The 14,972-nt window shown below is 42.8% G+C and overlaps 1 protein-coding gene and 1 long non-coding RNA gene across 3 annotated transcripts in view; one reads left to right on the plus strand and one right to left on the minus strand.

Moving 5' to 3' along the window:
* LOC142405005 (uncharacterized) overlaps positions 1-14,972 on the plus strand; it is a 31,893-nt gene that overhangs the window by 7,837 nt on the left and 9,084 nt on the right. For both annotated transcript variants that reach the window (XR_012774030.1, XR_012774028.1), the window contains exons 4-5: positions 1,996-2,172; positions 14,592-14,728. This is a non-coding gene — a long non-coding RNA (uncharacterized LOC142405005). The remainder of the gene's footprint in view (positions 1-1,995; positions 2,173-14,591; positions 14,729-14,972) is intronic.
* The window catches only part of LAMB4 (laminin subunit beta 4), a 42,226-nt gene that overhangs the window by 2,203 nt on the left and 25,051 nt on the right, over positions 1-14,972 (minus strand). Inside the window, exons 21-31 of the mRNA XM_075491864.1 lie at positions 13,699-13,923; positions 12,383-12,603; positions 11,053-11,149; positions 10,323-10,698; positions 9,795-9,955; positions 6,417-6,622; positions 5,644-5,847; positions 3,925-4,069; positions 1,909-2,116; positions 1,157-1,295; positions 739-915 (exon numbers count right to left, since the gene is read on the minus strand). Of these exons, the coding sequence (XP_075347979.1) occupies positions 739-915; positions 1,157-1,295; positions 1,909-2,116; positions 3,925-4,069; positions 5,644-5,847; positions 6,417-6,622; positions 9,795-9,955; positions 10,323-10,698; positions 11,053-11,149; positions 12,383-12,603; positions 13,699-13,923 (2,159 nt within the window). The remainder of the gene's footprint in view (positions 1-738; positions 916-1,156; positions 1,296-1,908; positions 2,117-3,924; positions 4,070-5,643; positions 5,848-6,416; positions 6,623-9,794; positions 9,956-10,322; positions 10,699-11,052; positions 11,150-12,382; positions 12,604-13,698; positions 13,924-14,972) is intronic.

The raw sequence follows: 14,972 nt of genomic DNA on the forward strand, positions 1-14,972 counted from the left end.
GGCTTTTCTGTAAATTTCATTTTTGCTATGAGGCTTAATTCAAATTTGATGAATTAGCTGTAGCATCTTTTATTTATTTAATTAAATTTTTTTTGGGCTGTACTAGTATTTACTGGCTAACTCCATTCTGTGCCAATTTAGTTTGCTGTTGAGTTTGCAGTTTAGATTTCTACTAGGTTTCTTATAACCTGGAAGCTTGGTCATGCTCCAAGCTTGTGCTGTGGGTACCTGGTTCCCCTTGCAATTTTAGCAAATTTCTAGCTGCCTTAATGCACTCTCAAGAACTGGAGCTACTGAAAGGCACCTGGCCAACCAAAAACTCCAAGTAACTCCCACAGCAGTTTTCTCTGAAGGAGAATGGCATGGGATGAATGGCCAGGCTGCTTCCATCACTCACGTATTTGAATATCTGGTTTTGTGATTTGTTCTGTTGTGTTTACTGGTGCCTATGGTGACTATGAGTCTTACACACAGTGCAAGAAAAAATGTCACGGAGTAGCCAGAGAAATGTGTATGTTTTCTTTCATTCAAGCAAACAAACAGAAGTGTCATTTGCCAGAAGCCTTAAAATAAAACAGAAATTATTCTTAACCTGTGGCTTTTTACACTGCATGGCATAAGGAAAGCGTTAACACAGTTTTGAGGAGAGCAGGGCAACACAATTACACTTCTGAATCAAAAATACTGTCAAACATGGAGGGAATCTTTTTTCCCTTAATATGTGGCAGAAAGGCTTACGTTATCAATATTCTGGGCTTGCTTGTGTGCTGCTTCTGCCCCTGCTCTTGCCTTTGTAGCTTGATTCTTGTTCATCAGCATTTTTGCCTGCAGTGTGGCAATTTCATCTTCCATCTCAGACTGTTTTGCTGACAAGTCATTTAGTTCATCGTTTGTCTCGTTCACTTGGTTCTCAGCCTAAAACAGAGCAATTGAAGGCTGTGGTTTCTTATGCAAGGTCCACCCAGCTTGCAGAGCATGGTAATGAGGGAGATTAATGTCAACTGGTTACGAAGAAGAGACCCTTAAACATTATGGAATCAGTGTCATATCTGCACCACATTCCGGTTTTATTTATTTAAGTTTACATTAAGGAAACTTTGAGATGAAGTATCTTTTTCTAAAATGTATGAGTAAAAAAAGATTTACAGTGAGATACCTGTGAGATTTGTGTTTTGATGCCTTGTATCTCTTCATTTAACTTCATGAAGGTATTTTTGGAGTGTCCTTGGGATTTCACAACATTTTTTAGTTTATTATTAATTTCATCCACAGGTGGAAGAGCTTTAGCCGCTTTGCTAAAATGGAAAAATAGAAGCGTGTGTAGTATTGTGGTGTGGAGAGCAAAGCAAGAACACGTTTCAAATGCAGCCATGCTCACATGCAGGAATGTTCCCTCAAGTCCAACAACAACTGTTAAAATTGTGGTTCGTAAGTTGGCAAAGCAAAACCTTAGTAAGGGACCTTGTGTTGGAGCACATGAGCTGCTGTATTAAAGGTGAGGCTGCTTGGTGCCAGCTGCCTAGTGGTGCACTTCTAGTAAGGAAAGCTCGCTTATGGGGGAACATATTTTCTCTCTCCCCATTTTAAACCTCCCAGTGAACCAGATGTAATGATCCACTAGGTCCACCGTGGAAGTACGTAGCTGCCTTGGCCTCTTTGACTCAGCAGGCAGAGGAGCCAAGAGCTGGTGGGAGCTGCCTCCTTGCAGCACGTTGGCTCCTGCAGCCCAAGCGGTCATGGCTTGTTCCTGCTGGAGAGGCCCTGTGGAAATTGCAAGCTGAAATCTGCTGTCATCTGAGCTTTCCCTCCAGTGTTACTAGGATACTGCCGGGGGTATGGAGCAGTCCTACCGTGCACAGTGCCACCCCAGCTGGACTTAGCATATCAGTACGAGAATACCCTACTCACTCAGCTTCTTGTGCTTCCACCAGCAGCGTCCGAGCTTCCTCCCTTTTTCTGTTTCTCTTACGCACATTCAGTTTGTACTTCTCACAGGGGTTCATAATGCTCCTGATTTTGCCAAGCATGCCCGTGAGCTCTCGTGGAGTCCGGGGAAGGTTTATTTGCAGAACATAATTTGCCACCTTCTCAATGTCTTCTGGAGGCGCACTCTCATCTGCAACAGAAACGGAGCTGAGGGTATCCTGAAGCACTCCTTCCTCCCAGTGAAATGTAAGTGATCATTATGGCTGCCTACCCTTTGAGTTATGTGGCAGAATAAAGCTGACAGGCACAGCAAGGGGGTAAGAGAATTATCTCCAATATTTTGTAATTTAATATTATGCTTCCCAGTACTGCTGTTAGTGTTGTCAGAACTGGCTAAAATGAGGATCTGAACCCACTTTGAACTGGGTTATTAAAATTCTGATGGAGAACTGAGCCCGCGGAAGGTTTAAATCGGTGCACGGCACAGCTAGATGTGTCAGAGCCCATTTCTCCCTCGGCCCCCAGATCAAAGAAGCACTGGATAGACTGGGGTGTGAATGGAGCTTTCCAAGCCGACCGGTGGGTGTAATCCTTTCCCTGGAGTCGCCACAATATTGAGAAAGTGGTTCTTTCGCTGGTTAATGAGAAAGGCTAAGCTACGGAGGGAACTTGGGTCAGAGTCAGATAGGATGGGAATTTACAGTAGAAAAAATGTATTTTGACAACTCCTCTTACAAATGATCTCGTCCTAGTTCTTTGCTAAGAGGCACAGGCACACAGTTAGAGTAGTCAATGCCTTCTGAAGTCTCATCATCACTTCTGTTTTCTGCTCACTTCCCTTTATAGACAAGACTTTGGGTGATAAAACAGTTGAAACATATTAAATGTTTGTGCTAATGCTCCAAAGTAACTCACCGAGAATTAAATAGAAGACATTTACTGTGCAAACAGTAGCGCATTCCTGAGAGCTATTTTCTGTAGAAATATATTAATCTAAAACTACCATTCATGTCAATGTAGACTACAGCAGATTCAGCTGTTACAGTTCTTAAACTTCAATTTACAAAACAAAAATTTGTGAAAAAATGCTTTTATAATTGTTAGTAAATGCCATGTGTCTACTAAGAAACATAAAAGAAGAGCCAAAGGTGGAATTTTCAATTGCTATCAAATAAAAATCTGAGAATCTTAAGGACTTAGATGGAGTTTTGCTTCCAATTCAATAAAATAACTTAAATGTTCCCGAACAAAGGAAGTCCACTGTCCTCTGCCCTCTCTCCCATTTGGATGTAGAGGTATGAATGCCAAAGGACTGCCAACATGCAATCCTTAGAAATTTATGAGATCAGCTACATTCAAGAGATTAAAAAAATCCTACCATATTTGAACTCCTTTGATGTGCATCTGGTAAAAAAACTTAGGGTCTGTTTCTTACAGCATTTTTCTGCAATCGCAAGGGTGGAAAAAGTTTTAGGGTATATATGGTTGTTTTGTTATTTTTTATGAGAGCTGTGAAGTTCTACCAGAATCCTTTGATTCCTCGAGTTACAGCTTTACAGAGACGACAGAGCAGTATGTGTCCTAATTCCCACGCTCCCTACAGAGAGCCTCTATTTTTGGGCCTGGAAGAGGGGGGTGGAATAACAATTTGAGGATGCATTGGACATGCCTGGACATTATATATTGTATGAAATTCTGTTAGTAGTCCTTTACTCAGATAAACCAGGAACTGAGGGAATTACTTGCATGCTTCCAATTAAGCAAATTAATAAAAGATGAAAATCAGAAGGTAACAGATCTATTGGAAAAGTAATACAAAGTACTGTCACGTGGGAGAAAGAAGCAGTAGAAAAAAGGGATTGAAAAAGATTGTGCAGATTGGAAGTTAGGCAAGAAGTTTGATGTGTATACAGCTAGACCGTTTTCTGGCCATCTATTATGCTATATTATATTGGAATATATATTAAAAATTAGTAAAAAAGAACTTTGCATATTTACCTAACAAGAAGTCTTTCACTTTTCGGATGAACTCCTTCGTGATCTCTCGGTCAACTTCAATTTGATTCTTGGCTGTCTCCAGTTGCCCATTAAATTGTGAGCCTTTCAACTTGCTGTCTTCTGCCATTTTTCTAATGCTTTCAACCTGGAAATATTATTAGAAATAGCAGTGCCATTTTCTGGAGGTTATTGCTTAGCAAGTTGAGCTCTGACACAAAAATAATTTTGATCCAAGCCTTAGCTGGAATCATTTGATGTGGCTTTGAAAAGTAGTAGGAGACACCTTTGGGGAACTCCAGAAGTTGCTACACCATGGCCTTCATCTGGCCTCAAAAAAAGCCTAAATCAAGCATTTTTTTCTCTCTGCAACCACTGCTAAACCACAGCCCCTTCTGTTTCTAAAATAAGGTGCTGACTGTTATTTTCTGTTGCAGTACTGCAGCGCGTCAGTGATCAGATTCAGTATGGAAAAGACGCGTAATTTAATTTGCCTTTTCACGTTGGACTTGCTGTTAAAAATACACTTAAGAGGACACAAATAGGGAAGGTATAGTTTAAGGCTTGTCTTTAAAAGTTACATTTTGCCATTAAATTAGTATTCTTGATAATTTAAATGAGAGCTTTAGATTAATCATCGAATTCCAACAGTATTTTGCTTTGCTGCAGGCTATGCTTTGCCTTAAGGAAATGCAGAGGTACCTCCTCTCTGCATTCTGCGGAGGGAAGAGATTCGCCGTTTCCCCATGCAACAAGAAAAATGGTGATGTTTTTACTTCTGAAACGTCTCGAAATACTTCACTCATATTATCACAGAGCTGCCTGAAGCTTGCGAGCGCCAAAGGCAACGTCCCGGCAGCCTGGCCCTCACCACCTCGGCAGATGCCTTTTGCTGCTGCCCCTGTGTCCTGGGGCCCCAGGCATGTGCCCTGATTGCTCATTTCTAAACCCGTTAGCAGAGTGTGATGTGCGTTTTAAAAAGAGGAAATGGATGCCCAGGCACCCTGCAGGGACAGGACAAAGCCACAGCGGAATGACATTTCTGTTGGAAAATGTGTTTTGCCTATAACTGTAGCAGGCATCATCTCTGGTTGTTAATAAGAACAAACTGTCTTTACTGGTGTTTTGGGATTTGTCCGTTTTGTTTCCTTGGCACATGTTGCATTGGCCACACTTTGCTTGAGTTATTTTTCACTGCTACTGTGCAGTACAGCCAACTACTTGATGCCCTTCTAAACATCACCAGGGGCAGAAAAGCTTCATCTTGAAATTATTTGCAAAAATTATTTAATGGCAAACATAAGAGTAATATGAAGTTGTATAAATAGAGTTTAATGCTATGCACAGCAGTAATCCCATTACAATAAGCATGGGCCATACTCAGGCTACTGACAAGTAGTGCCATTTGAATCTTTCCCAATAGAAATCTAGACAATACTAGTCTGATGCCACCAACTTCCATAGGCACAGGGCACCATGACCTGTGAGATCTTGGCAGCTGCGATGAAGAGGAAGGCATAGCTACAGCCACAGTCTCTTAGTGGGACTGGCACCTAATACTCCTGGTACTGAACCATGGTAGGTCTATGGTGTTGGGACAGGGTCCATCACTATGTCACTGCTCTTTGTCCAAGGAGCAGGTGAGTTTTTGTAGATTTGTGACCTACCAAATCTCCTCCTCCATCCATTTCACTGAACAAATGTAGGTTTGATATACAGTACCTGATTCTCAGGTTCCTGTAGCTGAATAGTCATGTTATTTAGCAACACAGCAGTCTCCTCAGCTTTCCTGAAGGCATCAGTGGAGAGAGGATGAGCTCCGCTGCAGTTTGGGCCACCGCACTGCCTGAGTCCCTGACTGTCCCGGCACAAAGCTCCTCCGCAGGCTGCTGTGACGCAGGGCTGGTCTCCTGGCACACCGCAGACCTGCAGTAACGAAGATGCTTATGTCAGGACTCCTCTCACACAACATAGTACCATGTCTAGCCTTCCATATAGTTTGACACAGATGTTGAGACTAAAGGCCTAGATGGGTGATCTCTTCCAGATCCGGCAGGGCTGGCTGAAGGTGCTGTCAGGTATTCACTGCCTCCCCGCAGAAGGACAGAAATCCTTTCCTCTCCCATGGGTGATGCAGAGGATACGTGAGCACTCCCCATCCACTCCAGGGCAAAGTTGCTCTGCTTAGTTTAAGTTGCTGATGGAGGAGGTTGGGGTTAATCTTTCTGAATTTACACGGATGTCCTCTTGAGACTAGAGAGTGCTTAAACAGTTCCTTGTGCTGGGTCTGCCTTGGGAGCAATGGCTTCCAGAAGGGTGCTAGTAACCAGAGCTGAGAACTGCAGCTGTTTCTGACCTGACTGCATGTCTGTGCCAGGGAAGTGGTGTTTTCCAGATTTAAAAATGCATGTAAGCACCCTTTTAAAATAAAACCTACTAATAGCATCAAAAAAGAGATTTTTGTTTAGCTCCCATTCAAAATTCACAGTGCCTACCTTTTCATTCAAGTTTTGGATGTCGGGGCTCTTGATCATCGTGAGCTGTTCCAGCACATTGCTTGCTTTTAAGGTCTGATGGCCCAATATAGCGAGCACGTGGTTCCTGGTGTACTCTGAGTATCTTATGACAGAGGTTGTCCCACTGCTGTTCTGTTCTGCCAGCAATGATACTTCAAAGTGTTTCCTAATGTTGCTGATGGCCTCTGTAGCAACAGAAATAGGGTTTAGTATCGCCTGTATTTTGGCTGCATTTAATTCATGTATTTACTTGAATTCTGGACAAATGGTGAGTGACAGGTGATTCAGTTTGTTGTCACTGGTGTTTGATTTGGGACAGCAGGGAGGGACAGGAGCTGTCATTTCCTCAGTTAAGCTTTTTAATCCTTTACTCAGCCAGTTCCCAAAGGTTTTACTGATACTCATAAAACCTGCTAAAATAGATGCAAATACAGTGGATCCCATGTCATTCTTCAGAGTCCAAGGTGCATGAGAAGCCAATGGAAGATACGAAAGTACAAAGGGGATCCCATTAATGACACAAACTGCTACTGATCTGCATTCATCAGTAGCTCATGCATTTCTGCCGTTGTTGATTTGATAAAGCTCCTGTCATTTATGCTGTTTTGAAGTTTAGGCAGGAGAACTGTTTCTGCCAGTTGTAAAACCTATGAAATGATCAGCTGTCTGATTGTGAGTCAGGAAAGCATTTGTCCTGTCTGTTCAGCGTAGCACCCAAAAATTAAATGGTCTGCTGAACTGAGGCCAAAATTTAGATTACAAATGGGAATTTATGAGTTTTCTTTGGCTCTGGAAAATCCAATTTCAGGGTTGATGCATTAAAAAAAAAGGCATTTCCACGATAAGCTTGTAGGCCAGGCAAAAAATACTTTCCAGCAAGAGCCTTTCTTGTTTGCTTAGTGTAAGCTTTCCCTTAGGCAGACTCAAAAGGGTTGGAGAATATTACATTTTTTGCAGATTAATAGCCTTAAGGAAAGGACTCAGACCTTTTGCAAAACACATAATTTAAAGCTGCTGCTGTTGAGGCTTCCCAGATCTCCAGAGAACCCAAAGTTGTCCCCAAATCCCCAGGCAGAAATATGTGTTGGCAGTGAAGAAGCATTAGATCAACATCCCTCTTTGTGCTGGTAGCTGACTCGGTTACTAGTTGAAGTCAATGACAAGGCACTTGTCAAGTCCTGCGTGCTTTGAATCAGGCTGTAAAGCCCTTGGCCTTGCTTTGATTGAAGCTGAACAATGTTTAGTTATCATGTGGAACTAGGGCTATTTATTTTATCTTGTAACTCTTGGAAACAATGTGCAGTTTAAAGTTAGCTCCTAGTACGAAATACCTGGCAAGAGGCTGCGTAACTCTGTATCTAAGCCAGAGACTGTTTTCTGTGCAACAGTTCCATCGCAGGAATATTTTACAGTGGTTCAGCTCTCCATTAAGTGGCCCAAATGTGTTTTTCATGCTTCGTTTGTGATGGAGCTGTAGAGCTTCCAAGTTCCTTTACGCTAAACACGGCGTCTTCGCACAGGCTTGATCTACAGCCTAGGAAGCCGTACTCACTGCATTACCATACCACAGTGGCTGCAAAGCCAGGGGCCGAGGCTGGAAAGCCGTAATTTAATGAGATCTCATAAACTGCAAACATTCTTATAAGGACACTTGTGTCTTGTTTTTTCCAGTGATTTTATTTCATCATTAGATATTGACATTTCCAGGTTAGCCGGCTGAATGTATGCCTGTGAGGAAGTCTCTGAGTCCTGAATTCTTGTTCACTTGATCCTCTGCAAAGAGAGGTAGGTAGGACCCCGTTCCCCACGTGTGTCTAGAGCACAAGTGCCAAAGGTAGCCCTGATGGGGTACATGGCCATATCCTGCTCTACCCTACTGGCCTGGGCCAGCAAAAGAGAGAGGAAAAAGCAGACAGAGCCATACCTAGGATATGCTGCTGGTCCTAAAATGAAGATGGGGTGAGGGAGCCAGGCTTTCTCCCAGGTATCAGAAAAGCTGGTTATCTTGAGGGAAATGTTGTTTCTGTGCTCTTAGATGCTTGGTAGCAAGACCAATGAATATTTGTGGCCCTGACCAGAAATTCAGCCTGAATTCAAGGTCTTCCCCTCCCCACACCCCCATGTGCTTTTTATAGGGCTGTTTGTCCTTCTCTTGAGGCCGAAAGACAAAGTGGGTTTGGAATGTGACCAGACAGCACCATGGATGCTTCAGCTGTGCATCCACTGACCTCCCTGGGATTTATTGTTTCTTTGCCTCCCTGCCTTTCTCAGAGTCTGCACAAGACTCGGTTGAATTGGGAAGCGGAGCCTGGGAGAGCTGTGCTGACTGTGCGGGGACCTGAGCGGAAGAGCCGGCGCCGGGGGCACTGCCAAGTACAACAGCGCAGGGGAGCCCTAAATCTTAATTAATCCCTCTTTTCCCCTCTTCCTTTCCCTCAGCTTTGTATTCTGTTCACTTTTCCTTCTTTTTTTTCCGATCTTGTCTAGGCAAGACTTTTTTCTAGATCTTGTCTTTTTCTCACCTGAACGAAACGCAGAGGAACTGTAAATGGGAGTGCATTGCCTGTAGCTTATGTCTTCTGTGGTGCACACCTTATCTTCTGGGGGTTCATATCTTGGAAGCCATCTCTTTGGAGAGTGTACTGCTGGCAGTCTCCTGCCACTGTGGATGATCTAGCATCTGTTTAAGATCCCCAACTGATACATCCCCGTCTATCTCCAGAAACCAGTCTGTGACATTGTCATTACTGCGATTAGCGGTAATGACAATTACAGCTGATGGAGACTATACTTAGCTCAAGCACAGACAGTGTAATTCTTTCAAAAATGGCAAGGAACTCAGTTCTGACTTTACATTTTTTGATGATGGAGATCTAGTTCCTTACCACATAAAGTCATGTATTTTCCCATGGGAACACGAAGAAGTTGCACTATGACTCTCTGCTTTAATTAAACAAACCATTGCTGTACAACATTCTTTAAGCATTGCTAAGAGCAAGAGGAGTCAGAAGTGGGGAAAAAAACCTTTGCTGTTCTACTGTATGATCTGTGGGTCTATACGGTGAAACTGGGTGGCTTTTAAATCCTGATGTAAACATTGGGATTCATGACACTTCTGACCGATGTGACCCTGGCACATGTGTCTGAAATTTAAGATCCTGGAAAACTTGGCATTTTAAGATAAAAGGCAGTTTGGAAAGTCAGTATAAAACGTTGTTAGTATTTACATTTTTGCGCTACCACAGGAAGCTAAAATCTAGGGATCTTTGAAATGTTGTATGGTTCGATGGTGAGAAAAACATTCTGAAATTTCATGGAAAATGTTCACCTATTTCAATTAATTGCTGGCTGCCTTACCTTTGAGGTTCAAGTAATGAAAACTTCGATGCAGATGTATTTTCTGTTGTAGAAGTTCATACACTAGGTCAGCTTCTTCCCCAATGTCTTCTATGTTCTTGTTAAGGTCAGGAAAGTCATACAGTGTACTGCGAAGGGGATCCATTTGTGCAACTTTTTGTCTGAAAGGGAAATGGCAGTTATGCAGAAGTCAGACCGGATTGTTCTTTAACTAGAACTGAGATACAGATATTTTAGAGGTCAAGAGCTAAATTTCTAAATGAGCAGAAACATTTACTTGTAATGGCTTATTTACAAAATCCTTAGGATGAACTGGAAAATTCCAGCATTTAAGTATATGCCTGTGGGGGACAGATAATATATATAAGGATTATTTTGTTCACAGATCTGTTGAAAACAGTGACTTAATAGCCCAGCATCTGTGTGCTGATCAGAAGCAGGACTTGATGTGTAGGGACGGCTGGTGGAGCCTGCGGGAAGACTGCTTTCTCAGCCAAGGGATTTTTTCAGGAGCAGCTGAGCCCTTACTGAACATAGGCCTGAAAATCCTTGATGCCTGAGAGGGCCTTCAGTGAAAGAACAGGATGTCTCAAAATTCTTTCAATTTCAGAAATGGCATCTTCAAAGGCTTTGAAGCGCATGTCACAGCTGGGCATTCGTCCTCCTTTATCTTCAAGATTTGCAGCAAACCTCATTAACCCCTGAACAGTGTGAGCAAGGGCAGTAATTTCAATGTCCCACTGATCAAAACAAAGATGACACTGACGGCAAGAGGGAAAGTCTTTCTCAAAGCCGCGGCCACACTGGTCACAGAACCGACCGGTGACGCCAGCGCGGCAGTTACATGCGCCGGTGGCTTTGTCACACGTGGGCTGGCTGGTTCCCTCCGGGTTACACTCACACGCTGCAAGAAAGGGACAGCAAGTTACATCCAATTGTTCCTTTTCCGTGGAATTAACACATGCAAAAGGTACAGTTGTGCATTTCAAGACAATAAAAGCAAACCGGTGTTTGAGTTAGAGCAAAGTGGACTGCCTGGCTAATGGCTCTTCTTCATCTCTAACTTCCATGGTCCCATCATAACCGTAGAAGGAACAATATAGATAAATAATATAAACACTTTTATCCATCTCATACACACAAATGTATGAAAGCCTGTTTCTCTAAATGTATGTCCTGTCTCCCCTATGAATATAAAAGGTAAACGTTTCTTTTGAGGCAGTTTCTAATCCAGTTGTCCCCACTTAGTAATACTTACAAATGCAATGTGTCTGGGGATTGCCAAAGTAATTTTCTCCACATTCATCGCAACATCTTCCGCTGTAACCTAGCTTACATGGACACTGGCCTGTAAGCTGTAAAGACAGTTAGGATTAAATAACTTCCTGCAGAGTCATATGGCTGGATATACATTATTGACTGGGTTTCTTTTTCTCCCTGTGACTTATGTCATATAGCTGTATGGGGACTGCAGTGACGCTGCTTGCACATGGTCTTTGAACACCATGGTTTATACAGTATTGGCCCACCTTTCTCATCTTCCTCCTGAAGGTTGTGAAAACAAAACGGACTTTGAGAGGTGGCTTTACTTTACTAATATGAAAGATTTTGCATGTTCCAGTCTACGGATCCTCTTTGAGAACTCATCCACTGACTATGATCTCAGAGAAGATTCTTTTCCTTTGCAAAACAGATTAATTTCTTAGTTTTGCTGGAGCAAAGTACTCATCTTAACATTTCAACTTCTAACTACATGATATATTAACTGTAACTGAAAACCTCGAGGGTACACTATGCACGTTGCCCTAGAAAATTTATTTTGGAATTCAGCTAATAAATTAAACTGCAGGGAATTACAGCTCTGATAACTGGTACAGCTCAGAAAAGCAGTAGTAGTTCTTTGAGGTTAAGAGCTACTTTTGCTAGGAAAAATAATAAATCCACTAAATAAACTGGAACAAACAGAAAGCATATTGAAAGGAAAATGTGAAAGAACAGCAAGAGCTTGGGATAAGCTCCTAGTGCTCTGAAGTCAATAGCAAAATTGCTGTTGACTCCATGGGATGACGATTTCACCTCTCTATTCTGAAACGCTGCTTTATTTTTTCTACATTCTAGCCCTAAAAAGTAGGAATCCCACAGGAATTAAAGATGAGAAAAGGTACTCTAGCAGTCTGATAGATGAGGCATGATTAATGTAATGGCCACAGCTGCTACTTTATGAAAATAAACACTTAAAAATATACTCATCAGACTCTTGGGTCCAAGCCTGGACTTCCTTCTTCCCTATACATACACTTACAAGGCAGTTTTTTCCTATGTGACATTTTCTTACAAAGTATTTCTAAGATCCACTTGACAAAGAAACACACAGGCAAAGAGAAATTGCTTACAAGCAGAGCCACATTATCAGAACAGCACGTTTGATACAATGATTCGAAGTGTGATCGCACCAACTGAAAACTTCCAAAGACTTCTTGTTTTCAGGGACCACGACAAAAAAATATCCTCATTTATAAGAGGGTCCCCACCATGCCATGCCAAAACACCACCACCCCGGTTCCTGGAAAGCAGAGTAATTTTCTTGCCTGGTTGCACTGGTTGCTTTGGGAGTTTTTTGGATCACAGTCACAGATCTGACATCCTTTTCCACTAGCCAGGTCCCAGTAGCCAGAGGCACACTGGTTGCATGTTGTGCCCACCACGTTGGGCAGGCAAGGGCAAGCTCCTGTGGCTGGGTCACACAGACAGGCTGCGTCCCTCCCTGGGCACATGGCAGGGCGAACACCCGCCGGATTGCATGTGCACTCTGGAGAAAGAAGGACAGTTACTACAGCAGACGGTAATATAGGCAGTTGATGGAAAATCAGAGCTGTATATAAAGCCCATGCTGTAGGTTTACTTCTAGTAATCTTGAACACATTTTTAATCTCATACAGTTTACCTATCTTTCTGTAATAGCTTATATATCGCTTTGAGCAAAGTTACTAGGAACATTCAGTACTTTTAATACAGGCACAAAAAATGAAGGCATAGTGAATTTTGAATCGTGTTAGAATGAAATGTTAAATATGCTGAGTAAGGAGTAGCTGATTTACAGTAGGCACTGTCCAGCGTGGGAAACCCCAGTAAGCCAAGTGAGATAAGAAGCCTTCCTTGTGAGGAGCCAAAAGTTCTTGCTTAACCATTTCTAACGGACATCTTCCAAGAATGAACAAGGAATGGGCTTGAACTGTATTTTAGAGATTCCCAAAAAAGAGTTCCTTGCAAATACCTATAATTGTCTGGCCTGTAGAAATTAGACCCTCAATCAGGCACATTTGTGAAAATAGTTTTTGAGAAACTTTGGGAAGAAACTTATGCCTTGCTTTTTCTTACACTCCTGCCTTTCTGTTAAAAGTGCTGAGTTATTGACAGTGTCCTCATGGAGTCTTATTAAATTGCTTGAACAGTCGCATTCTAGCCACTTAATGAAAACAACTGGTGAGGCAGGGAGCTCAGCAAGGGATCGGCTGGTTAACTGAGCATTGCTTTGTTGGCATCAACCAGCAACATGGACAAACAATTACCTTTCATTCCTTTACTTTTGATTCCTTCCTGAATGGGCTGAATGCACATTAATTTTTCTAACAGAGATTACTGATTTCATTTCACGAATGAGTATTTCCTAGGAGTGATATTCAGAATGAGATTTAGTGAGACTTGGATGACAAAGAATTTAATAGCTGTCATATTAGCAGTTATTTTTATCACTGGATAGAAATATATTTGTTATTCTCATATTCTGCTTCATTGATCTGCTTTAGTTTTACTGTCCTTCCAAGGGCTAACCTCTCCCTATAGCCTAATTTCTTTAAAATTTTCGGGGTAGTAATACGCAGTTGCAGTGCTGTTGCTTACTTACTTCGACAGGTTTGATCAAGGGCTGAGCCAAAATACCCTGGTTTGCAGAACTGGCAGTTTGCTCCATGGGTGTTGTGTAAACACTTGGTGCATTCCCCGGTGACCCTGCTGCAGGACTCTGGGTCTGTCACATCAATGTTGTTATTGCAGGGACATGGTGCACAGTCAAGCCCAGGGCTGCCTGGGTTTTTGTAGAACCCACTAGGACACTCGTCACACTGACTGCCTGTGGTAAAGAGGAAGGTAAAAATATTTGCTGGCTGATGGGAATTCAAGTGAAATGTAATTTCCAGTAATACTGTTAAAAGAGTCAGACTGTCTGTTCAAATGCACGCTTCCAATGGAAAATATCCACCTGTTTGAGACTGTTGCCCTTTAATCCTATGTTCAGTTTAAATTACATCTCCCACGCTGAAATCTGGTGGAAATGCACTCTCCTCATCCCAAGTTGTTTTTACCAAGGAAGTCCTTTCAGTAGGAGTAAATAGGTACCCCCTCACAGAACACCTCCAAACATCTTTTTCCAGGAAAGTCCTTTCAATGGCAGTAGTCAGGGTTGGGCCATATTTGCAGGATTTTCCCTGGGGCCTTCAGCCCGACAACATCATGGGAAGGTGTGGGCTGCCCTTTCCTGGAGCAACCGAGAGCCCGGCAGACCTGCCCTCCTTTCCGTAACCCAGTGGAGGATCCCCAGGAGGTCAGACAAGCTCTGGGATGCTCTGTCCTTGCTTGCTGGCATTGCAATTACTTCTGCACACCATCCCAATGCCCACCTTGATTGAAGTGCTACCTCTCTGCATCTCAGAAACCTTTCTGTGCAGGCTGGTGTTGCTGGCACCTCATCCACTGGCTCATCCTCAACCAAGGACTCTGCTCCTTTGCTGTGGTTCCCAGGACCAGAGCCTTTCGGGGTCTCCGAGGAAGTGATCCCGGTGCCACAGAGGTGACCAGGAGCCTTGCCGGGAAGGAGCAGGAGGAAGAAAGTCCAGAACTGAGGACTGCGGTGGTTTGTGAGGACAGAAGTCCCCTGGGTAAGTACCAACAAGGATCATTTTGGCCCTACAGCAATTACTCAGGCAAAATTGCTCTTGACTTATAAAGGAGCCTGGCCTAAGTAAAGATGACAACATTGGTTTAGTTTTTGGCAGTGTTTCCCATTAGGGTTTGCTTCCGTCACTGGAGATCTTTCTAATGGCCAGGGGAAGGGAAATATCTTCAGTTTTTCCCTGCAGAAATCCAAGCTAGGTCAATAGGATCTTAGGAAGCAAGGCACCA

This window comes from Mycteria americana, chromosome 1, assembly GCF_035582795.1.
Source record: "Mycteria americana isolate JAX WOST 10 ecotype Jacksonville Zoo and Gardens chromosome 1, USCA_MyAme_1.0, whole genome shotgun sequence".
NCBI lineage: Eukaryota > Metazoa > Chordata > Aves > Ciconiiformes > Ciconiidae > Mycteria > Mycteria americana.